At 35.4% G+C, this 26,359-nt stretch overlaps 1 protein-coding gene across 1 annotated transcript in view; it reads left to right on the top strand.

The window, feature by feature from the left end:
- The window catches only part of Malrd1 (MAM and LDL receptor class A domain containing 1), a 658,798-nt gene that overhangs the window by 123,243 nt on the left and 509,196 nt on the right, over positions 1-26,359 (top strand). The window contains exons 15-18 of the mRNA XM_027928635.2: positions 10,864-11,016; positions 11,420-11,525; positions 12,121-12,488; positions 15,931-16,343. Of these exons, the coding sequence (XP_027784436.2) occupies positions 10,864-11,016; positions 11,420-11,525; positions 12,121-12,488; positions 15,931-16,343 (1,040 nt within the window). The remainder of the gene's footprint in view (positions 1-10,863; positions 11,017-11,419; positions 11,526-12,120; positions 12,489-15,930; positions 16,344-26,359) is intronic.

Here is a 26,359-nt window from a genome sequence, read left to right as displayed (position 1 = left end):
GGAATTGGCTTATTAACTTCCTTTTGGGGTGTATATTGTTAGTGTATGGAACTCCAAACAGTTTTTGAATGTTAACTTTGTATCCTGCTACTTTGCTGAATTCATTTATTCTAATAGGACTTTGAAAACTTTAGGTTATCTACATATCAGGTTACACTTACATGTGGACGGTGATCATTTTGCTTCTTTCTCATTTAGAATCCTTTTGTTTCTTTTTCTTTCCTAATTGCTCTGGTTAGGGCTTCTAGTCTTTTGTTAAAAAGAAGTGATGAAAGTGGGCACCCTCGCCTTCTTTCTGACCTTAAAGAAACAGCTTGCAGTCTTGCATCATTGAGTATATCTGTTGTGGGTTTTTTTGCACGTAGCTTTTGTTATGTTGAAGTAGTTTTATTGTTTGGCTAGTTTATTGAATATTTTTATCATGAATTGAATTTTGTCAAGTTCTTTTACTGCATTGATCAAGATAAGCATGTGTTTTTCTCCATTCTGTTAATCTATTATATTGATATTCATATTTTAATCATCCTTTCATTTCAGCAAAAAATCCTGTTTGGATATATAATTATTTCAATACCTTGGTGAATTTAATTTCCCACTATTTTGTTGAGGATTTTTACGTCATTGTTTCTACAGTTCATGGGTCTGTAGTTTACTTTTTCTTGGGGCACATTTGTCTGGTTTGGGCATTGGATCACTGCTGGTCTCACAGAACAGTCATTGATGTCTCTTTTCTTTAACTTGCAAGTTTGAGAAGGATTGATTAGTTCTTTCTTAAATACTTGTTAGATTTTACCATCGAAGCTATCAAATTAGGTCCAGGGCTTTTCTTTGTTGACGATATTTGATCATTGACTCAATTTCTTTGCTAATTACAGGTTTATGCAGATTTTATATCTTTGCAGTTTAGTCTTGGTAGGTTTTGTGTCTTTTGTCCAATTTTTTGGCATTTAAATGCTCATGAAATTTTCTTATACACCTTTTGTTTCTTCAGAATTGGTGACAATATTCCCACTTTCATTTCTGATTGTAGTAATTTGAGTCATTTTTTTCTCTTAGCTAAAGAGTTTTCAATTTTGTTGATCTTTTTGAAGAACCATTTTTCCTTTGATTTTCTCTATTATTGTTCTATTTGCCATTTTGTTTATTTCTCCTTTAATCTTTATTGTATCCTTTCTGCTTCTGGCTTTGAGTTTAGTGTTTTCTTCATTTGTCTAGATGACCCCTTGCCTGTTTAAACTACCAATGGCATCTCAAGTCCTTCTTATACTTCCAGTCTCTCTGAATTAATCTGCAATGATTTTTAGAAAAATTTGTTTTTAAAAGGCTTATTAATTAGGATAGCCTCACCCAGATAATCTAATAATATTAAAATCAACCATCAATAATCTTCATTACACCTAAAAATTTCTTTTTCCATGTAACAGTATAATCACAGGAATGATACCAGAAGGTGGAGTTCACGGTGATTCTCCTAGAATTCTGCCTACTGTGATAGTTCAGTCTCTGGCCACCATCATTCTTCCATAAGCAAAATATATTTACCTTCTCCTGAGATTACAATGATGTCATTCTATTAAAGTCACAGTAAGCAGTTTAATTACTCAACAAAATCTCAATAGTTTATTGAGATTACAGTATTATTACTTGGATAGTCTAATCAGGCTTAGGTGAGGTTTCTCATTGGTGTATATTAGGAACAGCTCTAGGGCACGATCTCTTCCATCTGTTGACTTGTGAAATTAGAGACAAGTTACCTACCTCTAATCAACCTCAACCTTAGAGACAATAATAGAACAGACTCAGGATAACAGTTGACATCTTGGTTAAAAACAGGTGTATTTGGAAGCTAAAAATGGAGTCATTGGTCCAAAACAGTTTTGAAATCCACCAGGAGTTCCTTATGTAGGTTGCTAGACCTGTGTTCTTGGCTCTGCCAAGTGACATTGAGTTCTCTTACTGTGGCTCTTGATTCCATGCTCTGCATTGTTCTTCCTTTTTAATCAAAGGTTTTGTGTTTCTTACCAGTAACTAGCACCTCTTTAATTAAAACACTGATTATCTAATTTCTACTTCCTATTTTTCTAAATCTTTTCCTCTAAGACATTAATTCAGACAATATACTTATAATCCATCAATCATACCACCACTCCCATGTCCCTTATTTCCTTATTCAACCACTTTCTTTCTTGTGAAGTTTGAATTTCATGGTCCAATATTTTAATGGTGGCCTCACATTGACCTGTAACTGCCTTATTGTCTTTTGATATAGCCTAGTCACTGAAGTACTAACTGATTAAATGCGGGTCTCCAACCACACAGGTCAGAATCACAAAGGTGAAAATGATTGGAGAAGAAAATAAGGCAATATTACCTGTTCTCACTTTAAATTGGAGACCGCCACTGTGACCTAGGTTCCAGGATTGCCCTATCTATAATCTCACTGCATTTCTCAGTACCTTCTCTCTCTCTTCACAACAAATAACTCACATCATCCTTCCATCTTCTCTGAAATCCATTTTATTCTTCCCTCTCCCTAGCCTCAATTGATAATTGCATATCCAATTTCACTGAGAAAATAGAAATAACCAGAAAAGGCCTTTCATAAGCTCCAAGAGTGCTTCTGTCCATCTATAAACTACCTTTTCTCCTGTACCTTGGGTACCTTGTCCTCACCCTTACCACTGGTAAACTCTGGCTCTTGCATGTTAGCTCATCTCTGTTGTCTTTTCAGTAATAATGCTCTGACAAGATTCCTTCTATACCAGACTTGTCAATAACATAAAATCACATTCTAATTTCTCACATATTAAAAGATCGTCTCTTTATCCCAATTTCCTGTTTCATTACAACACCATTTTTCTCCTGTTTTTACAAAACACAAATTCCTCATAAAATTAACTCTCTTCACTGTTTTCCATCTTTCTAATTCTCTCTTTTAAACCCAAGGCACTCAGGCCCTAGCTGCCACCATTCAATAAAAAGTGTTCTCATCCAAGTTACCAACGGGTTAGATCCAGTGTCCATTCTCTATTTTCATCTAACCTTTCAGTAGCATTTGATGAAGATGGTATCACCTCCCTCTTAAAATACTTACTTGGCTTGGTTTCCCTAACAACAAGTACAATTTTGGTTTTGCTCCTATTTTTATGACTACTTCTTGCCACTTTGATGTTTTTCTAATTTATATCTGCAGCCAGGACTTCTCATCTGAACTCCAGATTCATGGATCCATCTCTCAAATTGACATGTTGACTAGAATATCTAATAGGATTATCAAATATAGCATATCCACAATTAAGATCTGTTCCTCCCACTACCAATGTATCTGCTTCTTCAAAGTCTTTCTGTTTTATAAAAGATATCTCCATTGTTTCAAATGCTTAGGTTAAAGACTTTTTGAGGTCCTATTAACTTCTTTTATGTTTCTCATCTGATATCCAATAATCCTATCATGTCTAACTTGAGAATTATTCACTCATTATCTTCACTGTTTCCACCCCTCCCAAAATAATGCCACTTCTTGTTTGTATTTTTGCAATATCATTTCGTTTCCTGGTTGTTCCCTATCCCATTTCTATCTTTTCACAATACAGCAGCTACAGTGATTGAGTCTGAATTTGTTACTCTGTTTAAAACATTCCAATTATTTCCCATATCACTCAGAATTAAAGCTAAAATCTTAAAGCGACCTTTCTGATCTCATCTCCCCATGTTCTCCTCTTTCCCACCGTCTCTTTGATGCATGTGGATCACGAGAGGCCCATTGTGCCTAAGGCTCTTGCCCTCACTGTTTCTTCTCTGTTGGGTCCTCTGCATAGCTACATGGCCTGAATTTATACCTACCTCCTTCAGGGGTTCACCTAATTGTTCACTTTTATTTGAAACCTTTTTTTTATCCTGTTCTATAAAATTGCAATGCTTCTTTCTAACACAATTTCTTATTATTTTCTTAGCAATATCACTGTTAATAAGTATCCGCTTATTGATCTTATTTTTTTCTATCTCCTGCAACTCCCACATGCAATATCCATGAGGAGAAATTTATTTCCTATTTCTTCATTGCTGCATTCTTAGACCCTACACCTGTACATACATGTAATATGTACTAAATATTTTTTTCAATGAATAGTGAATGAATGATCACAAGATAGTTATTACTCTATCATAATAATCTACTTATTAATTTCCCACAATAGGCTCTAAGTTCCTAATAGCGCACATTCTAATATGTAATATGTGTGAAGAACCATGAAAGATCTGAAATATTATCCTATCAGGAAGCTAACAAGTTAGCCAGCTATTTTTTTCACAGATGCTAGCAGAAGAGTCAAGACTCTGGTGTCACACACAAAGGACTTTATGATTTGTGATAGAGCAAACATCATGGGCATGATGTTTGGATTGGTCCTTCTGGCCCTCCATAAGTTCCTTGTCAATAGGCTAATAGAGGCGACTAGCTGTATGTAAGTATGAAGTAGGTTTGCATCACAGCTAAGGTGGCTGTGCTTAATGAAACTTAAAATCTTTTTAAATGGGCTACATACACACTTGTTCAATCTTTGCTGGGAGCATTGTCCCATGCCTGTGACCCCAGAGACTCTGGAAGCTGAAAGAGGCTTATAAGTTCAAGGTCAACCTCAGCAACTTAGTAAGACCCTCAGCAAGTTAGTGAGATTCTGTCTCAAAATTAAAAAAGTAAAAAGGGCTGGAGATATAGTTCAATGGTAAAGAACCCCTTGCTTCAACCCCCAGTACCAAAGATGAAAACAAAAACATTAAAAATCTCATTTGACCTTTGTTTTGCAGGGAGACATTATCATTACTACATGAAATGATAACTTCCTCTTATAGAGGTAGTCACTGTCTCTTTTTCATGACTGTTAGCTATTTAACTGTCCTTGAAAGGGTGTGTGTGCGCGCGCGTGCACACACACACACATATCCATATCAAGAGATTATGGAAGACCTTTAGAACTATATATTGAATGATGTGATTAATCATTTTTATTCAAAATGCAGTAATCTTGAATCTCATGTTATTTATGAGTTGGTATTGCTTTAGCAGATTTAATTATTTCTATGTATTTATTTTGACATCTTTTATTTCATCTTTTTTATTTTGCATGCACTCCCTTGCTTTTATCTATTGTTTTAAATTGTTAATGAATATTAACTATTGATGAAGTCTAGAGTTCAGTTACTCCAACCTTATCATAAAATCCAAACATATAACCATTTGAAGGCATAAAAAATCCTGAAATTCAAAAGCATTACATAGAGAACATGTTCCCAATATGGAATATTGTATTAATGCATTTAAAATTTAGAACAAATGCCTAATCAAAGCATAATCTTAGTAAACTTAAGAGAACATACTAGAATACTCAATTAACTTTTGTCTTCCCTCATACAACTTTCAGGAGGGTCATGAAATCTCAAGAAAAAAATGTTTGAAAAAACAAGGAGACTCATTCTAGAAGACTTATAACTGTTATTATTACATAGTTTAAAAATTGACTTCCAGAGTGTATCTTTTGATCATATATGTTAAGATTTTGTGTGTTCTTCAATTAAAAACACACAGCACAGTGCCTGGCCTATAATAATTGTTGAAAGTTGTTATTATTAATGAACCAGTAGAAACAGTATCATTTTTAAGAGCACAGGCTAATATCAGGTCTGGGTTGGGATTGTGTAAGTAGTAATGAGCCTTGAAAAATTATGTTTTTCCTCTTTCAACCTTATATTTTTCATATCTAAAACAGGGATAGTATTGTTTTCTTAGATATTTCCTGAGGATTAAATAAGATGGAATGCATATCAATAGGTGGTTCCCATTTGGCACTGGTGTCTTGATGGCTCAGATCTCTCTGTAAGCCCCAATGTTGTCCTTGCTTAGACTCGAGGTACTAACTTTTTAAAATCACCAGTCCTATGTTCAACCCTCTCCCTTTTTTTAAACTCAGCATCTTCTCTAGGTGGTTCATATCAGAAAGAGTTTGATGCTCAACTGCACAATATCATAGGATATATTTGCTCCTATGAACTTTTGAATGCTTTTGCAAGGAGCATATTATGAGCTCAGACTTCGATTTTGTACATTCTGTGCTTATTCCTTATAAATAAACCTCAACAGGATCATCTAAACCATCAGAGAAGTTCTAAGACAATCAATCAGAAATGAAATGGGATCTGATTCTGAGCCCTTTTCCTCATGAGCTTCCTTGGCAACTGCATAAATCCATCCTCTTCTGCCTCAGTGAAATGCTGTGCAAATGGCAGTGATGGACCTACTTGGCAGCTCACCAGCTATCTCCTAATGCCCTTGTCCCAGAGGCAGCTAATGTAATTATATTTGCATAATTAATACAGGCCACTCAGGTAATTTTTCTCACAATAATTAAAAGCTGCTGTAGAGTCATTAGCTTTTCTACCCATAGCTGTTGAACAGATAAGCACACTTTTCAGAAATGCTGTCAACAGGCATTCTGTTATGAATGTAACAGCCCCAAGCCTGAAGCATGCTACGCCCCAAACTCTGAGTAATCAGTAACTGCAATTGTTATTGCAAACGATGATGCTTCTGATGATGATAATTGAGGAAATCGATAATGATCCAGAAACGGTGAAATATCCCTGAATCTCAACTATTAAAATGTATCCATGGTATTGCATTTCTGAGTCAGAAATGGATACATAGTGTTTAATTTCCATGTCTCTTCTAGTGAGGTATATACCTAATTATGGCTAGCTGGGAGATTAATTTCATTGGCTATTACATTTATGATTGGGAGTTTTAAATGTGTATAGAAACTTATACAGGAAAAAAGCATATTTGAATTTTAAGAGCATTTTCAGTTAAAAATCGCTATTTTTTAAATTTTTTATTGTTGGTTGTTCAAAACATTACATAGTTCTTGATATATCATATTTCACACTTTGATTCAAGTGGGTTATGAACTCCCATTTTTACCCCATATACAGATTGCAGAATCACATCAGTTACACATCCATTGATTTACATATTGCCATACTAGTGTCTGTTGTGTTCTGCTGCCTTTCCTATCCTTTACTATCCCCCCTCCCCTCCCCTCCCCTCCCCTCTTCTCTCTCTACCCCCTCTACTGTCATTCATTTCTCCCCCTTGTATTATTTTTCCCTTTCCCCTCACTTCCTCTTGTATGTACTTTTGTATAACCCTGAGGGTCTCCTTCCATTTCCATGCAATTTCCCTTCTCTCTCCCTTTCCCTCCCACCTCTCATCCCTGTTTAATGTTAATCTTCTTCTCCTGCTCTTCGTCCCTACTCTGTTCTTAGTTACTCTCCTTATATCAAAGAAGACATTTGGCATTTGTTTTTTTAGGGATTGGCTAGCTTCACTTAGCATAATCTGCTCTAATGCCATCCATTTCCCTGCAAATTCTATGATTTTGTCATTTTTTAATGCAGAGTAATACTCCATTGTGTATAAATGCCACATTTTTTTTTATCCATTCATCTATTGAAGGGCATCTAGGTTGGTTCCACAGTCTTGCTATTGTGAATTGTGCTGCTATGAACATCGATGTAGCAGTGTCCCTGTAGCATGCTCTTTTGAGGTCTTTAGGGAATAGACCGAGAAGGGGAATAGCTGGGTCAAATGGTGGCTCCATTCCCAGCTTTCCAAGAAATCTCCATACTGCTTTCCAAATTGGCTGCACCAATTTGCAGTCCCACCAGCAATGTACAAGTGTACCCTTTTCCCCACATCCGCGCCAGCACTTGTTGTTGTTTGACTTCATAATGGCTGCCAATCTTACTGGAGTGAGATGATATCTTAGGGTGGTTTTGATTTGCATTTCTCTGACTGCTAGAGATGGTGAGCATTTTTTCATGTACTTGTTGATTGACTGTATGTCCTCCTCTGAGAAGTGTCTGTTCAGGTCCTTGGCCCATTTGTTGATTGGGTTGTTAGTTATCTTATTGGCTAATTTTTTGAATTCTTTGTATACTCTGGATATTAGGGCTCTATCTGAAGTGTGAGGAGTAAAGATTTGTTCCCAGGATGTAGGCTCCCTATTTACCTCTCTTATTGTTTCTTTTGCTGAGAAAAAACTTTTCAGTTTGAGTAAGTCCCATTTGTTGATTCTAGTTATTAACTTTTGTGCTATGGGTGTCCTATTGAGGAATTTGGAGCCAGACCCCACAGTATATAGATCGTAGCCAACTTTTTCTTCTATCAGACGGTGTGTCTCTGATTTGATATCAAGCTCCTTGATCCATTTTGAATTAACTTTTGTGCATGGTGAGAGAAAGGGATTCAGTTTCATTTTGTTGCATATGGATTTTTTAAAAAATCATTTTATTGGCATATAAATCGTACATGAGATGGCTACCATGAGATGTTTCAATACACATATATGTCCTATAATGTTCAAATCAAGGTAAGCACCTGTATCCTCAAATATTTATTCTTTCTTCATGGCATATAATTATACCATGAAGAAAGAATAAATAAACTCTTTTATTGCTTTGAAATATACAGTGCATTACCATTATCTGTAGCCCCCCTACCGTGCAAATAGCACACCAGAACTTCTGAATCCTCTCTAAATATAACTTCCTACCGGTTGTCCAAGCTTTCCCCACCCCTCTTGTCTCCCTGCTTCCTCCAGCTTGTGGTAACCACTATTCTATTCTCAGCTTCTCTGAGATACACTGTTTTCGATTCCACATCGAAGTGAGATCATGTGGTATCTGGCTTTCAGTTCTTTGTCCTTGTGAATAGTGCTACAACAAACATGGGAACATATTCTTTGATATATTAAATAAAAAACCTATCATCTTTAACTTTTGTAAGAGAACTACAAAGTAACTGCAGGGATTTTTAAAAATCTTCCTTCCATTTGAATATTTATTATATCTACAGCAGTTATCTTCCTGGATAGCAGATAACCAGGTTCCCTTCACAGGTAGTTGGCTGGGTAGATACTATACATTAACAGCAACTTGTTTCTTTCTGTCTTTGTGTAACAAGAATTCCTAGACATCTTCTGCAGATTGAATGAAATAGGAATCAAAGCTTCATCTTCCTGGGGACTGGAATGATATCTACATGCTTTGAAACTCCACAATCTATATATCTGCCTATAAATTATGTGTATTAAATACTTAGAGATAATCTTTAAAAATACAAAGACTTAAACTTTCTTCATATTTTTCCCTAACTTGCAATATTTTCTTTATTGTTTTCACTGTTGAGTAGCATTTAATTTGGCATTTAATTTAATTTCTCTGTAAGCCCCAATGGTGGTCCTTGCTTAGACTCTAGGTACTAACTTTTTAAAAATCCCCAATCCTAAACTTTACTTGAGAAATCTTTCTTCTGCATGTAGAAGAAACTATGTTCATTTTGCTTATTTCTAATTGTATCTATATACTGAAATATAGCTACCTCTAATTAGAGTTGATGTTTTAAAAGTATTTTCAGATGTACTCATACATTCTTATTGACTTTTGGTAACATTTGAAAGTACCACACTGGTCAAATTTTGGAGCAGGAAATTTCAGAGAGGGCTACTGTATTTTTGAAATTGGATATTTTATAAAAACTATTAAAAATCAAATGTTTTTCATATTCTCTCTCATTCCTCACCATGTAGAAGTAGAATTTTTAAAATAAAAAATGATTTATCATTAGGTAAAGTGCACTTACTAAATTTTATAATCTCATTTAATGATTTGCTTTCTCTTTTTGTCCCTGAAACTTATTGCTTCCTTCCCAATTCTTCTTACAAGGTCATATCTATGCAGTTCATGACTATGTTTTTGGATAAAAGCAGACAATAGCCAAGGATCCCAGTATAATAATTATCAATCGAAATGAATGTCATTTTGTATTGGTATGTGTAGCAACAGCTGAACATCATCACTTAGCACATTCATATGATGCCTTTTTTGGTTTATCCTTTTTCTAATCTGATGACAACCAATGGTTATAGTCAAAAGTTTGAAAAAAATTAGATTAAAAATCATAATATTTGAATTCCAATTCTACTCCATAACTTTCTAACTCTATGACCTTGGGTAGATTAATGGCTTTTCCTAAACTCACTTTTTACCTTTGTAAAATAGCAACAGCAGTTCGTATCTCCTAAGGTTGTTCTGAAAGTTGAATCTATGTAACACATTTGGCACAGAGTCTATTGTATAAGTTATTATAGTAGCTAATTAGCTATAATTCTACAATGCTAATATTTATAACTTCCCATTCTATTTTTCCCCTTCTCTTCCTGTTTTAGAATGTCTTTGTGGAAAATAACTGATTTCTCTGTATATGTATCAGAAAAAAAAGTTATTTCCTATACAATTAGGTGATGCAATGATTTGTGAAATGCTAAACTCTATACAAATCAGGGCTACACATTTTATCATATAGTAGATCTGGGATTTTCCAAATATTAATTTTTTATAAGTAGTTGCTTTTCATTAGTTTAAAATACTCTTTAGGAACAATTAACACAGTCTCTAGAAAGAAGAGGGAAACTGAAATGCCTATGAAAACAAATTAGCAAAACCTTAATAATTTTACAAACAATCAGGCTGAATGATGCTATATATAGAATATTTAGAAAAAAAACCCTGAATTTCCTCCATTGAGAATTGAAATTCTGCTTTCTTAATATCCAGTATGAAAAACATAAATCCACTTTTCAAATCAGAATGTATCTTTTTTTTTTCCCCACCCTCAAAGGTGTCCTTTAATGTAGTCCCCTTATTGTAGTGGGAAAATCATAGTAAGACTGTTTGCATTTGAAATCTACCTTTTCAAAGTGTGGGAACACTGTGGAGAGCCAACCTAAGTGCCACCATTTTGTTGTTCAGTTTCCAGTTGTGATTTTGAAGCAAACAGCTGCGGTTGGTTTGAAGCAATTGCTGGTGACCATTTTGACTGGGTATGGAGCTCCCAAAGTCATCTTTCTGCTGATTTTAAGCAACAGGCACCCCCTCAGGATCATACTCAAAACACAACTCAAGGTAAGAAACAAGTAAGGTTCCTCTAACTACTCTTATTTACTGTTCAGTTGGCCCCAGAAGGGAAAGAGAAAGAGATGTGTTCAATGCCATCAGAAGCATCAGTAGGACAGTTGAATATTGTCCATGGTGGTATTCTGTCTGCATGAAATTATTGCTCTGTGGGTGGTACAGTTGCAGCATAGATATATTATTGGCTAGATGAACCAAAATTATCAACTATTTTTATATCATTTAGCATTTTTATAAAGCAAATTTGACTTAACAATCACTATTGATTTTGTATTATTGTGTAAATTATAATTTTAGTTGTGCACTAAATTTACTCAGTTTTGAATTAAGAGACATTTGTCTCATTTTAAATTCCAATAGGGCTAAGTAACGATTTTGTTTTGTATCCCAACAGGCCATTTTATGTTCATTCTGAAGAATAGAAACAGCTTGTCCCAAGTTGCTAAACTCCGGAGCCCAACTTTCAGCCAGACAGGGTCTGGGTGCACACTTTCTTTCTGGTAAATATTAAAAACAATTCTCAATTACCCTTGTGGCCCAGTGGTTACAGAAATCCTTCTGAACATATTAGCTGTTCTGGTTTTATCCCTGGTTTTTGCTTAAAAATTGGCATTATACTAAGTTCACACAATTTTCATTTAACTTAAGAGCATGTCATGAGTTGTTTATTTGTTTTTCCTCTTATGATAGGTACTCTTTCCCGCCAGCAGTGGATTAAAATTTAATTAAGACTTTTCCTCTGTTCTCTCCAAGTTCTTTGAAACGGGCTCCCATTGATTTCACTGGAAATCAATGTCATTGTGTATTGGTATGTGTAGCAACAGCTGAACATCATCACTTAGCACATTCATATGATGCCTTTTTGGTTTATCCTTTTTCTAATCTGATGTGAGATTAGGGTTGTGAGAGCCATGGAGTATGCACCTCAGCAGATGAGCTCTTGCAAACAGGCAGCAAGAATTACTGCAGGAAACAATGGTGTCTATTATGACAACCAATTATTAATTGGTTCTTGACCAAGTGGAAGGATCCAGAGGTTAAATATTTAGGGTATATCATAAATTATGCCTGCTTCTTGGGTTTACTCTTTTTCAGGTTTTATAACTATGGCCTGTCAGTGGGAGCAGCTGAACTGCAGCTACATACCGAAAACCCTGGTGACTCAACAGTACTCTGGAGAGTGTTGTACAACCAGGGCAACCAGTGGTCAGAGGCGAACATCCAGCTAGGGCGCCTGACCCAGCCCTTCTACTTGACACTGGATAAAGTCAGTCTTGGCATTTATGATGGGGTCTCGGCTATTGATGACATCAGATTTGAAAACTGTACCCTTCCTCTGCCTGCTGAGAGCTGTGAGGAGCCAGATCACTTCCAGTGTCCACACACGAAGGCTTGCATAGAAAGGCTTCGGTTATGTGATCTGGTGGATGACTGTGGTGACTATAGTGACGAAGTTGACTGTGGTAAGGGTTTTGATATTTTTCTTTTTTAATGTTTTTGTTTTTGGTCCCTCTAACTTATTTTGAGGGTAGTGATCTTGACTAGCTCACTATTATTTTTTAGCCAATCAATCCAGTGCCACTATGCAGTGAATATCAGATATTATATTATTATTAATTAATCAGGTCTTTCAGCCTTTATTTAGGAGACTTATTAACTAGATCCTAGGGATACAATGGAAGAACCCAATTATGCAGAATCTCTGCCTTTATGGGCTCTATAATCTAACTGAAGAGATGGATATTCTAATATTTCATAAATAAATATACAATATCAGCTCTGCCAGGAGGCATGAAGAGGGGTGCTGGGACTTTATATGATAATGGAATTTGATTTAGCAGAATAATCTAAAAATAATAAGTCAAAGTATATATCCAAAAGCCCTGATGTGTGACTGCAAGTCAGATGAAAGACAGATGATGTAGCTCCAGTGAGGAAAGGGGCAAGAGGGTAAAACATAGAGATAGAGGTATGGGGGAGACTAGATTGGCAGATCTTTGCAGTCCAGTCTCAAGAAATCGACTTTGTTTGAAAATTTTTAAGAAGGGGGATAATAAAAACCCCCAAATTTGCATGCTTTAAAAAGATGTCCCTCTATGATATAATGATTAGAGCACAGTGGATTCTGATTATCTAGCAAGGAACTCTTGTGTTATCCCATAGGAGAGTAGATGGCAGTGAATTGTGTTGATGGTGAAGGAGATGAGTGATGAGGCTTAGGGGAAATATTTAGGAGGGACATTTGATTATTTTGAATACTTATTCTTTTGGCTCTGGATATCAGGAAGTAAGGTGTCAAAATCGGTCTTGGGTCTCTGGTTTAAATTATTAAGTTTTTATTATCTGATGATTATGTGGGCCTTGCAGCTTAATGCACGTAGCTTCAGTAATGCACTTCTGAAAGAATCAGAAGCTAATAGTATTTTGTTTTCATTTAAAAAAAAATGTTAGAAAGTTTGCATCTTTTCTTGGTCTCAGATTCTTTTTCCTGAGGTTTCAACAGTTTTTAAATTTCAAGCTAGGTATTTATTAAATTTGGAAGCAGATTATAAACCGAGATAGAATCACAGAATTCTTACAGGAAATATTACATTAAGAAATTTCCATGTAAATTGTTGCAGAGAGCTTTGCAGGTGTGCAAACTTTGATACACATTATCAAAGGCATACTGAAGTCAGGCCTGTTAAAGTCCGAATTACCATGCATCTCATGAAATTTATACAACGGATATTTGAGCGGATGGCATTAACATTAATGATTTTGACAACGACCATCATAAGAAGTCTAACTTGCCCCAGAGCTAATTTATTTTTGCAAAGTTGGAAAGCCTTTTCATTTTTTTCCCTGATCTCTAAATTCTAAATCTTGATCTGCTTGTAAAAACAAGTAAATTATCCTTCAAATTTCCCAGTGTAGGATTATGGGAGTGCAAACACAACAGCAAATTGCTTCTTGTGTTTGTGTATTATCGAAAGGAAAAAATGATGTCAGGAGAATGGTGGCTTCTCACAGCTTTGCATGGTGGCATGTGATTTTATTACATGGTGTCCACTGGATGTCCTGAAACCCACACTGTATCTCCTGAAATATGTTTAGAGATGTGATTTTTTCACTGAAGGGTGGAACTACACATATTGCCATGGAAATGAAGATTGAGTGTGTAGTCAGTGTGAAGACAGACCATGTAAAAGTCTGTTGGCATTAGTGCCAGTTTTATGTCAAAAACTCAGCAACTTGACATTCTCCATCTGCTCCACAGCAAAAGACAGACACCTGGAGAGTACATTGCATGTCCCCAGTTCACGTCACAGCTGGGCTGATTAGTCACAAGTGAGGAAATATCAAATGAAAGCTCATCTCCCATTTGACATTTACCAACTCGGTTTCCTTCATTAGGTCTAAGCGCCTGCTCCGCAGTTTTCAGAGACAGATGATTTGTCCTCGCCTGACTGCTTTTATTCACATAGGCTTTTATTTATTGTTTCAGGGTGTTTGCTCACCTTTGGCACTAAGTACTATTATGAAGATGAATTGTTAAAGGACAGTGGACGTTTATTTTTTTTTAAATATTAACTTATGTAAATGAAGCTGAAATGTGGAACTACCTGCGAATTTTAAATCCATTCCCCTCAGCCCAAATACTGTCAAATGCACATTTTATCCCATTTATTCTAAAGCAAATACTTGGTGTCAACAAAATCCTAATGCCTTGAAAAATGAACATGTTCCTGTATTACCCTAGAAATTGAGGTCGCGCATTTAATTGGGCTAGTCAATTCCTTTAAAGTCAAAATTGTTCCAGTGACTGAAGGAAGTTAGAAGTGAAAAGTTAGAAGAAAGTTAGAAGGCTCAAAGTAGCTACAGACCAGTGAGAGGAAGGGCAACCACTGATGAGATACAGCAGAGAGTAACAAGGCACAGGTGAACATTAGGTGTGAACAGAGACAGGGTCAGAGTCCAAAATACATAGGACGAAAGTGCATCTGAAGGGGAGAGATGCATTTTAATTTGGGGAGGAGATTAAAGTTTAGATTAAAGGAAGGTATGTTAAAGGATTTTGAATAGAGAAAAAATAAGTGGTAATACTGCCATTGAAGGATTGTTACTCTGGCACTGGTATTTGGGAATACATGGAGCTTAGGCAGGATATAACTTAAAATGTTTTTAGGCTGAAGTTTGGAAAATATCTACATACGAATTATCTTGAGGGAGTGATGGGGATATAGCTCAGTTGGTAGAGTGCTTGACTCACATGCCCAAGGCCCTGGGTTCAATCCCCACCATCACATTAAAAAAAAAGAATTATATTGATGTTTGTTAAAAATTTGAATTTGTGAGTTTCACTCCATAAACTAGTATTTATTTGGGGATTTTATCATGAAGCAATTTTACCATGAACTCCTGGTGATTCTTAAATCGTGAGACTCATTGAAGTAGGATTGTTCTTAGCTTTATTAGGATCACTAAGGGAGCTTATAAAAAATCCTGGCCATGGCTTTGCTACTTGCAGCAACTAAATCACTATCTCTGGGCTTTGGTATTTGTTTGTTTTTAATGTTCCCACCTGATTATAATGTTTAGTTGAGTTTGAAATGCATGGAGCCAGAAATTTCTTACTGAACCAGCCATGATGTCATGATCATTTGCTTGGAGTGATGTTAACAAACCTGGAATAAGGAGGCGCACAAATAAACATGAAGAAAATAATGGCCAAGGCAATTTCATCTTCAGTGCATAGAATATTGTTATTTGCTGCATCATCTGGCATGTATTAGCTTTTTAAAAACTAATGATGCATTTTGAAGTTAAAATGGCTTGCCTTTGCATGACAAAAGTATCTGTGTTCTTCTTCTTATTTACTTTTGTCCTTAATTAACTCTTGCCATTATTTAATGCCAATTTCAGCCCCTGAACTACAGTGTAGCTTTGAGAATGGAATTTGTAACTGGGAACAAGAGACAGAAGATGACTTTGACTGGACCAGGAACCAGGGTCCAACTTCAACACTTAATACCGGCCCCATGAAGGATAATACTTTGGGCACAGTTAAAGGACACTATCTCTACATTGAATCCTCCGAGCCACAGGATTTCCAAAACAAGGCTGTTTTACTGAGCCCCACCTTTAATGCCACTGACATGGAGGGCTGCACCTTCCGCTTATACTACCACATGTTTGGAAAGCACATTTATAGGCTGGCTATCTACCAGCGAATCTGGAGTAACTCAAGGGGACAGCTGCTGTGGCAGATATTTGGGAATCAAGGCGACAGATGGATAAGGAAACTCCTCCACATTTCCAGCCGGTGGCCTTTTCAGGTATTGGTACTAGGTTTCATAAAGTGTATATGAATGTGTATTTGAATCAGAATGTCTAAGCCATGTGGATGATCACTGCAGTCCTGCGATAAAAGCGAGCGGAATTTGATCAAAGTTACTCTGACACATGTTTACCATTTAATTAAGGGTGTACCAAAGCTCTTTGAGTTGCCTTGCTCCTTGAGTACCTGCGAAAATGTGTGATTAGAACCTCTAAAGATAAACACACGGCTTTGGAAATAGCTGCGGTTGCCTGCAATACTAAGTAATTGATCTACCAATGAAAATGAAAATCTATGGGAAAGAAAGGAGTTTGGCACCATCTCTGAGATCCTGCAAAAAGCACAGACTTGTAAAGCTATTATTTTGAATACTTCATTTGACATTTTTAACTATTTATAGGTAAGCAACTGAAATCCAGGCAGAGTGCATGCATTTTCCAAAAATCATAGCTTCTTCAGGGAAGAGCTGAAATTTAAGTCCAGGTCTCTCTACTCCTGGTGGAATATTTTTTACTCCATATCTTACATGTCTGCTCCTAAAAGCCAGTTCAAATGCATATGTGATTTTCACAGTTTTGTAAAGGATATGTGTGTGTGTGTGTGTGTGTGAGTGAGAGAGAGAGAGAGAGAGAGAGAGAGAGAGAGAGAGAGATACATATGTGATATATTTGGTTCTTTTAGCAATTTCCCAAAGTGGGGAAATCAGAGATCTTTTTTGCAATTTTTGGAGAAAGAAGCCCAGAGACGTTGTTTATCTTTGGCCAAATAGTTTGTGAACAGCAGAACTGGAACTAACACTGGAACTCAGTTTCTAAATAATTATCATTCCTTGCCTTCCCAATATATCATATGACTTTAACATTCAGGTGTTGAATATATGCATTTTCTCCCTTTAGCAAATAAATCTACATATATTAAACAGGGAAAAAAAATTTTACCTATTTTTGGATAAATATATTTATTTATTTTGTTTGCATGTACCAAAATTCTTTCAATTATCCAGATTTAAATACTGACTCCATCGAAAGGTATTGGCCTAATTAACAGTTTAACAGGTTTTTTTTTTTTTTTTGTTTTTGTTTTTTGTTCCAGGGATTGAACTCAGGGGCACTCCACCACTGAGCCACATCCCTGGCCCTATTTTGTATTTTGTTTAGAAACAGGGTCTCACTGAGTTGCTTAGCGCCTCGATTTTGCTGAGGCTGACTTTGAATTGGTAATCCTCCTGCCTCAGCCTCTGGAGTTGCTGGGATTACAGGTGCACCACCATGCCCAACCAATTAACATTTTTTTGTAACCAAAAAGTTAGCTGCAGACTTCCTTTTGAGAGCTTCTCACTTTTATAAGTATACTTTTTACATGATTTAGTCAGTGAAGAGCACAATAATAATGGTGATTTGTCTAAGGATACATAAACTGAAAACAGGGGAAGGAACCTACCATATGTAGGGTGCTACCTTTCTGTTTAGCTGCAGGGATGCATGCCATTGTGTGAAATGAAATGGAAGAGGTTTTATTTCTTCTAAATTTTATTTAATAATGGCTCATCCACTTCAAATTAATTCTTACTGTCTAATCAGGTCACTTGTAATTTGGACCACCCTAGTATTTAGTGGATCAACTCTTCTTATGATATTTACTCAAGAATTGGTTTCCAGGAGAAAATCAAATTTACAGCAAAGTTTCACAGCCAGATAAACAAGCAACTAACCAAAGAATCCTGTGGTTATGAATATAAACATAAAATTGAGTATGAAACCCACCAGGGGTTGCCTGTAGAGTACACTGTTTGACTCTCTCTGAGAGTTCTTTTAGACTTTCATTTTAAATAAAATTCAGTACTGAAATGCTGAAATTAGAGATTCTGCATGCTGTGTGAATGAATCACTCAAGGTAGTAAAAAGGGTCCAATTTATGCAAATAGATATATTTCTTCCATTAACAAATGGATATTCTTAGTTTTCGTCCTACTAAGAAAGAACAGTGGTAATAACCAACACTCTAATTAACTCTTGTATTGTAACAGAACTCACCTCACATTAGGCCCAGCACTCAATGTTGACTTTAAAGAAAAATCCAAAAATTTTTCAGGATCACTCATTTTTTTTAAATTTTAAATTTATTTATTCTAATTTGTTATACATGACAGCAGAATGCATTTCAATTAATAGTACAAATATAGAGCACATTTTTTCATTTCTCTGGTTGTACATAAAGTAGAGTCACACCATTCCTGTCTTCATACACGTATTTAAGGTAATGATGTCCATCTCATTCCACCGTATTTCCTACCCCATGCTCCCTCCCTTTCCCTCCCTCACCTTTGCCCTATATAAAGTTCCTCCATTTCTCCCACACCCACCCCCCATAAGGATCAGCATCCACATATCAGAGAAAACGTTAGGTCTTTGGGTTTTTGGGATTGGCTTACTTCACTTAGCATCATATTCTCCAAGTCCATCCATTTACCTGCAAATGCCATGATTTTATTCTCTTTCAATGCTGAGTAATATTCCTGTGTGTGTGTGTGTGTGTACACACACATACATATATCTGAGATTCTTATCCATTCATCTATAGAAGGGCTTCTAGGTTGGTTCCACAGATAAGCTATTGTGAATTGTGCTGCCATAAATATTGATGTGGCTGCATCACTGCAGTATGCTGTTTTGAAGTCCTTTAGATATAGACCACGGAGGGGGACAGCTGGACCACATGGTGGTTCTTTTCCAAGATTTCCAAGGAATCTCCATACTGCTTTCCAGATTGGTTACACCAATTTGCAGTCCCACCAGCAATGTATGAGTGTGGCTTTTCCCCCACATCCTCACCAACAATTATTGTTGTTTGTATTCTTAATAGCTGCCAATCTGACTGGAGTGAGATGAAATCTTAGAGTAGTTTTGATTTGCATTTCTCTAATTGCTAGAGATGTTGAACATTTTTTCATATATTTGTTGATTGATTGTGTATCATCCTCTGAGAAGTGTCTATTCAGTTCCTTGGCCTATTTATTGATTGGGTTATTTTTTTTTTTAGTGTTAAGTTTTTTTGAGTTTTTTATATGTCCTAGAGAGTAGTGCTCTATCTGATGCACATGTGTAAAAATTGGCTCTAATTATGTAGGCTGTCTCTTCACCTCATTGATTTTTTTCTTTTGCTAAGAAGAAGCTTTTTAGATTGAATCTATCCCATTTATTGATTCTTGATTTTATTTCTTGTGCTATAGGAGTTTTCTTATAGGAAGTTGGGGCCTAATACAACATGATAAAGATTTGGGCTTACTTTTTCTTCTGTTAGGCACAGGGTCTCTAGTCTAATTCCTAGGTCCTTGAGGCTCACTGATTTTTAATGAGATAAGTATGATAGTACTAGATGGTAGATGCTGTGTAAGAGCTGTTTATATTTGTCAATATCAGTTGAAATGATTAGCCAAAGCTCTTGTATGTGGCATGGTCCATGAGGCTCAGCACATCATGACATTAAAAAAACCTTCATTACAAACTCCTAACTAATTTTTATTTTGAGGTTTATTGAAGTATAGTTGATAAGTAATAAACTACACTTATTAAAAGTTTCGAAACCATCAAAACAGCTATACATTTTCAATATCTTGATTGTATTAGTTCTAGGAAAATGCAAATCAAAGATAATGAAAAGAAGCTTCATCTTCAAAATTCTTCTAATACCTCTTTATAGTCCATCTCTCTGGCTCTTCAATAACCACTGACCTGCTTTCTGCCATTATATATTAATATATACACCCTAAATTTTATTTAAATGAAATTGCACCATACTACAGTACTCTTTATTGGTGTGATTTATTTCATTCAACACAGTTATTCTCAGATTGATTGAAGCTAGGGTGCATATCAGGCATTCATTTGGATAAAGCACAGTTTTTCCATTCACATATTGATATCTATACTGTTTCTAGTTTGGGTTATTTTGAATAAACCTGCTATAAATAATTGTGTAAATATCTTTACATGAACACCTACTGTTTTTCCTTTGTCTGAATAACCAGGAGTAGAATGGATGGGTCATATGGAAGAAGTAAGCTTAACTTTTTAAGGGACTCCTGAACTCTTGTCAAAGTTACTCATTTTTCATTCTCATCAGCAGTGTGTCAGGATTGCAGTTCTTCCACAGTCAAGCCAATACCTATTATTATCAGTCTTCTTAATTTTAGCTATTCTGAAGTAGGTAATTGCATTTCAGTGTGGATTGCATTTCCATAGCACGACTTCTACTGAACACATTTTCATGTACTTATTTCCTTAACAAATGTGTACTTTGAAATGTCTGTTCAAGCCTTTCGTACAATTTTTAAAATTTTTTTATTGAGTATTGAATTTTTAAAAATATATTCTTTTTTGTAGTAAAGATGCTGTGTTTCTTTCTTTCTTTTTTTGACTTTTACCAACTTTCATCAGATCATCATCTTAAGTACGTACCAAGTGGTCTATGCTACCTAAGTAGTACAAAGTATTTGTGTTTAAAGATTTTAAATACTAGAAGCAGTAAATCATGTATGAGAGCAATTACATAAATTTTGTTTATTTTTTAATTTGATTTGTTGCATATGACAGCAGAATGCATTACAATTTGTATTACACATATAGAGCACAGTTTTTCATATCTCTGATTGTACACAAAGTAGAGTCACAGCATACTTACCTTTATGCATGTACTTAGGGTAATTATGTCCATCTTATTCCACCGTATTTCCTGCTCCCATGCCCCCTCCCTTCCCTTCCCTCCCCTTTACCCTATCTAGCCTATCTAGAGTTCATCTAATCCTCCCATGCCCACCCCCCATTATGAATCAGCACCCTTAAATCAGAAAAAAAACATTGAGCATTTGTTTTTTGGGGATTGGATAACTTCACTTGGCATTATATTCTCCAACTCCATCCATTTTTTCCTGAAAATGCCAAGATTTTATTCTCTTTTAATGCTGAATAATATTCTATTGTATGTGTATGTGTGTATGTATGTGTGCGTGTATGTCATATATATATATATATATATATATATATATATATATATATATATATATATATATATATGACATTTTCTTTATCCATTCATCTATTGAAGGGTATCTAGGTTGGTTCCACAGTTTGGCTGTGACTCTGTAGCATGTTGTTTTAAAGTCCTTTGGGTATAGACAGAGGCGTGGAATAGCTGGGTCAAATGGTGGCTCTATTCTCAGTTTTCCAAGGAATCTCCTTACTGCTTTCCATATTGGCTGCACCAATTTGCAGTCCCACCAGCAGTGTATAAGTGTGCCTTTTTCCCCACATCCTCACCAACACTTAATTGTTGTTTGTGTTCTTAATAGCTGCCATTCTGACTCTAGTGATATGAAATCTTAGAGTAGTTTTCATTTGCATTTCTCTAATTGCTAGAGATGTTGAACATGTTTTCACATATTTGTTGATTGATTGTATATCATCTTCTGAGAAGTATCTGTTCAGTTCTTTGCCCATGTAATGATTTGATTATTTTATTTTTTGTTGTTAAGATTTTTGAGTTCTTTATATATCCTAGAGATTAGTCCTCTACTACAAGCACTATACAGATTTAATGCAATTCAAATCAAAATCCCAATGGCATTCCTCATAGAAATAGAAAAATCAGTCATGAAATTCATCTGGAAAAATAAGAGACCCAGAATAGCTAAAACAATCCTTAGCAAGAAGAGTAAAGCAGGTGGCCTCACTATACCAGACCTTAAACTATACTACAGAGCAGTATAACAAAAACAGCATGGTATTGGCACCAAAACAGACTGGTAGACCAATGGTACAGCATAGAGGACACAGAGACAAACCCACATAATTTCAGTTATATTAGACAAAGGTGCCAAAAACCCACATTAGAGAAAAAATAGCCTCTTCAAGAAGTGGTGATAGGAAAACTAGAAATGTATATACAACAAAATGAAATTAAGCCCCTCTCTCTTACCATGCACAAAACTCAACTCAAAGTGAGTCAAGGACCTAGGAATTAAACCAGACACACTGTGCCTTTTAGAAGAAAATGGCCCAAATTTCTGTCAGGTCATATTAGGCCCCAACTTCCTTAATAAGACTCCTATAGCGCAAGAATTAAACTCAAGAATCAATAAATGGGACAGATTCAAACTAAAAAGCTTTTTCTCAGAAAAAAATAAAAAGAGCAAGGTGAATTAAGAGCCTACAATTTGGGAACAAATTTTTACCACATGCACATCAGATAGAGCACTAATCTCTTAAAAATATATTCTGTATGGAAATCCTTTATCCAGTATATGAGGGGCAAATGTTTTCTCCCTGTCTTCAGGTTTGTCTCCCTAGTAACTTGCGTCATGTCTGGGATCTAGAAGTTAAATGACTGTTAAAATGATTGCATTCATATTTCTAAGTAGAAAGTCATGGTTAGTATTCTTTATACTTAATTTTGATTTTTTTCTCATATGTTTACAATAGTTTCTTAGCAATTTGAAATTATTTGGTGGATTTTGGTATATCATGTAAACAATGACTGGTTAAAGGAAGAGGCTTTAGTAATTATGAATTTTTATTTCCTTTTTTTGGGGGCGGGGGGTTTACCAGGGATTGAACTCAGGGGTATTGGACAACTGAGCCACATCCCCAATCCTATTTTGTATTTTATTTAGAGACAGGGTCTCACTGAGTTGCATAGGGCCTCATGAAGTTGCTGAGGCTGGCTTTGAAATTGCATTCCTCTTGCCTTCGACTCCTGAGCCACTGGGATTAAAGGTGTGCTCCATTGTGCCCAGCTTTTTATTTCCCTTTGAACAGTAGGAAAATGTACAGACTTTCTCTGTTTGGATTATTATTGTTTACGTTTTATGTGAAATAAAGCTGGGTTTCACCTAAAACTTACTTGTGTCTATTATGACATTGAGGTCAATGTCATTTTAGATTTATATTGAAGTAGTAAAATTTTAGTTAGACCTTGAATATTTAAGCCTATACTTTCTTCTATTATTGTGAATAAACTGCTGTACTCATATATGTTTAAAAAATATTCTTTGGAAATGCAAAGATTGTTGTGTTTATTGGTTTTAGTTCTATGGCGCTTCAAAACTCCTGTGCCACCAGCATTATAAGTCCTTCCGAGCAATTGACATTACTATTTATGTAGTTAATTTCACAGGACATAGTAGTCTTTATTGCCATCATTAATTGGTACAGGACTTAGACTGTTTTCCAGGTGGAAGCTTATTCATAGAATTAGAAAATATATAGCCAGAAAGAAATCATTTGATCTAAACCATTCGTTCTACTGATAAGAAATTAAGGTCCAGAAATGGTCTTATTAATGTCTTAACAGGTATTTAGGATAAAGACTAGACTTCAGGTTTCCTGGATCCCCATTTCAGTGATCATGACACTAATATCTTTGGTCCACATTACCCACATAATTAAACATAATTACATATGAGATAAGAAGTACTAAGGAGCCATTATAATGAAAAATGTCAAAATATTATCTTGAATACTTTGATCTTCAAATGCAATATGTAACACTTCAAACATTAATAGTTCCAGTGATTCATTGAGTAAATCACTTTTTCCAATAAGATCACAAATTAGCAATCTAATGTTTTGACTAATTCAAATACTTCCCTAATAGTCTGAAAAATATGTTTATGTACCATAGAAAATGATTTACTTATCCTAAAAGGCTAATTTTAAAATTAGGCAAAAAATCTATGAGTCTTGTTCACCCAGATTCTTGTAATCTATGAAATTACAATTTCACATGGGTCACGTGAAATTGTACATATTTTTCTCAAAATATTTTACAGGATATTTGGGGTTTTTTTTCTGGTACAGAAAAATTATGACATAACAAATTGATGACAGAGAATAACATCCTTTAGACATCTGATGATCCAGTGCAATTCAGCATCGTGCTATAGAACACATCCTATGTGGAGTCATGTCAACAAGAAAGGGCATTTGGGCCATGCCAAATTGTAGAGGTTGTTAAACAAGATGAAAGAGAAGGGACGCTTTTTTCACAACTGTATGAAGAATATCTCAAATTATAACTACTAAGGAGGTCTCAACTAAAATACTAAGCATACTACTGACTTTCTCAAAGGACATTTTCTAACAAGAAGATCTCATCTGATCTCACCTGTGTATCACACTTTTATTTATATTTACGTGATAATTTTGATGCTTAATGAAAAATAAAGATTTCATAGGCAACTATTTTATTATTCCTTCAGTTGCCTTTATCAATGATTCACCACATATTATATGAGTCATAGAATGTTGCATTTATATCATTTAATATTAAAATTAGCCCAAGAATTTTCTCACCAAGGATTTGATCCAGGTATCCTGTAGTGTTGCCAGTGCTTAAAATCCTCTTGCTTCATGAGGTTTTTGATCTTACCTCTGAATATGATGACAGAAAATATTTTCTTACACAGAATTGAAATCTCTTTTCCTTTTGCTTTTCCCTTTTAAGGTTGAGTTTCTTGGCATGGATCCAGTAGCATTGGAAGCCATAAATAAGTGCTACAAAACCCCAGCTTATGCCAATTTATTAATCCTTTGCTACCACAATAACTAGGACTTACAGTCTTCCTACATGATCTCTTTTTCTGAGGAGAATATTTATGCATGAAGTAGACCTGGGAAGGGAACATGGGTCTTCAAAGAAAAAAATCCTTCAGCTAGGACCTCTCAACTCCATAGAGTGTTCTGACTCAATCTGCAAGAATTTTCCCTAAGTGCTGATACTATAATTCAATAATGCAAGAGAGTGTTTTCTCAGATTTTGCAGCAAGAGAGATGGCATGATTTAAACAAATCTTGTTTGCAGCCATAATTGGAGTGTGTGTGTGTGTAGGGGGTATGCTTTTAAATCCTAAATGGTACATCGGTTTTCAGCAATTCTAGGGGGAAAATGTTTCTGAAGTTATGTTGTAAATAAAGCAGGACCATATTTAATAATGTCATCTTCAACCCACTTTTTCTGAAATTATATACATAAATTCTGAAGGTGTAAATTTTATGTCTTTTCCTATAACATTTTTTTTCTTCCAAGTGTGTGTAGCTTGCTAGAATTTGCATTGAAAAGTTTTGGATGGAGTTTGCTGGCATGAATCCTGTGTGAACAAGACTCATAGATTTTTTTGCCTATAAACTGCATCCTAAATCTTTTTTCACAGTTTAACATTTCTCATGGGCTATCTTGAGCTGAATTTGAAAGAGAGACCCAGCTTATTATCTCAAACTCTGAAGTCAAACTCTAATACAAAGTGATGAGCTTATGAAGAACCATCCATAGAGAAGCAGAGAGGAAAAGAGTCAGACAAAAGCAAGTAGGAGAGTTTCTGGACCAGAAAACAAGTTCAATTTCTTTCTTTTTTTTTTTTTTTGTACTGGGGATTGAACCCAGGTGCACTCAAACACTGAGCCACATCCCCAGTCCCTTTTTTATATTTTATTTAGAGACAGGGCTTCACTGAGTTACTTAGTGCCTTGCTTTTGCTGAGGCTGGTGTTAAACTCACCATCCTTCCTCCTCAGCCTCCCGAGCCACTGTGATTACAGGTGTGTACCATTGCACCTGGTGACGAGTTCAATTTCTTAAATTCATTCTTTTACATTACTTTTATATTTTTTCTGATTTCCATAGGTGTAATCTAATATTTTGACAAGAAATTATATACATAAGTTCTGAAGGTGTAAATTTTATGTCTTTTCCTATAACATTTTTTCTTCCAAGTGTGTGTAGCTTGCTAGAATTTGCATATCTGCATTTCTTTGAAAAACAAGTTGCAATAGAATATTAAGGGATATCTTAACTGGAAATATACAGAGAAATTATAATATCAATATATACTTACGGTGGTATCCAAATATTTATACAATCTAAGTTGAAAAGAAGAAGAAAAAAGAGAGGGAAAAAAAATTTAAGTTATTGGAGATGAAATTTTTAAAATTGCCAATTAGTTGGTGAAAAGAGTAAGAAAAAT

The sequence above is a fragment of the Marmota flaviventris genome, chromosome 12 (genome assembly GCF_047511675.1).
Source record: "Marmota flaviventris isolate mMarFla1 chromosome 12, mMarFla1.hap1, whole genome shotgun sequence".
In the NCBI taxonomy this organism is placed as follows: Eukaryota; Metazoa; Chordata; class Mammalia; order Rodentia; family Sciuridae; genus Marmota; species Marmota flaviventris.
This window is presented reverse-complemented; position numbering and strand designations above follow the sequence as displayed.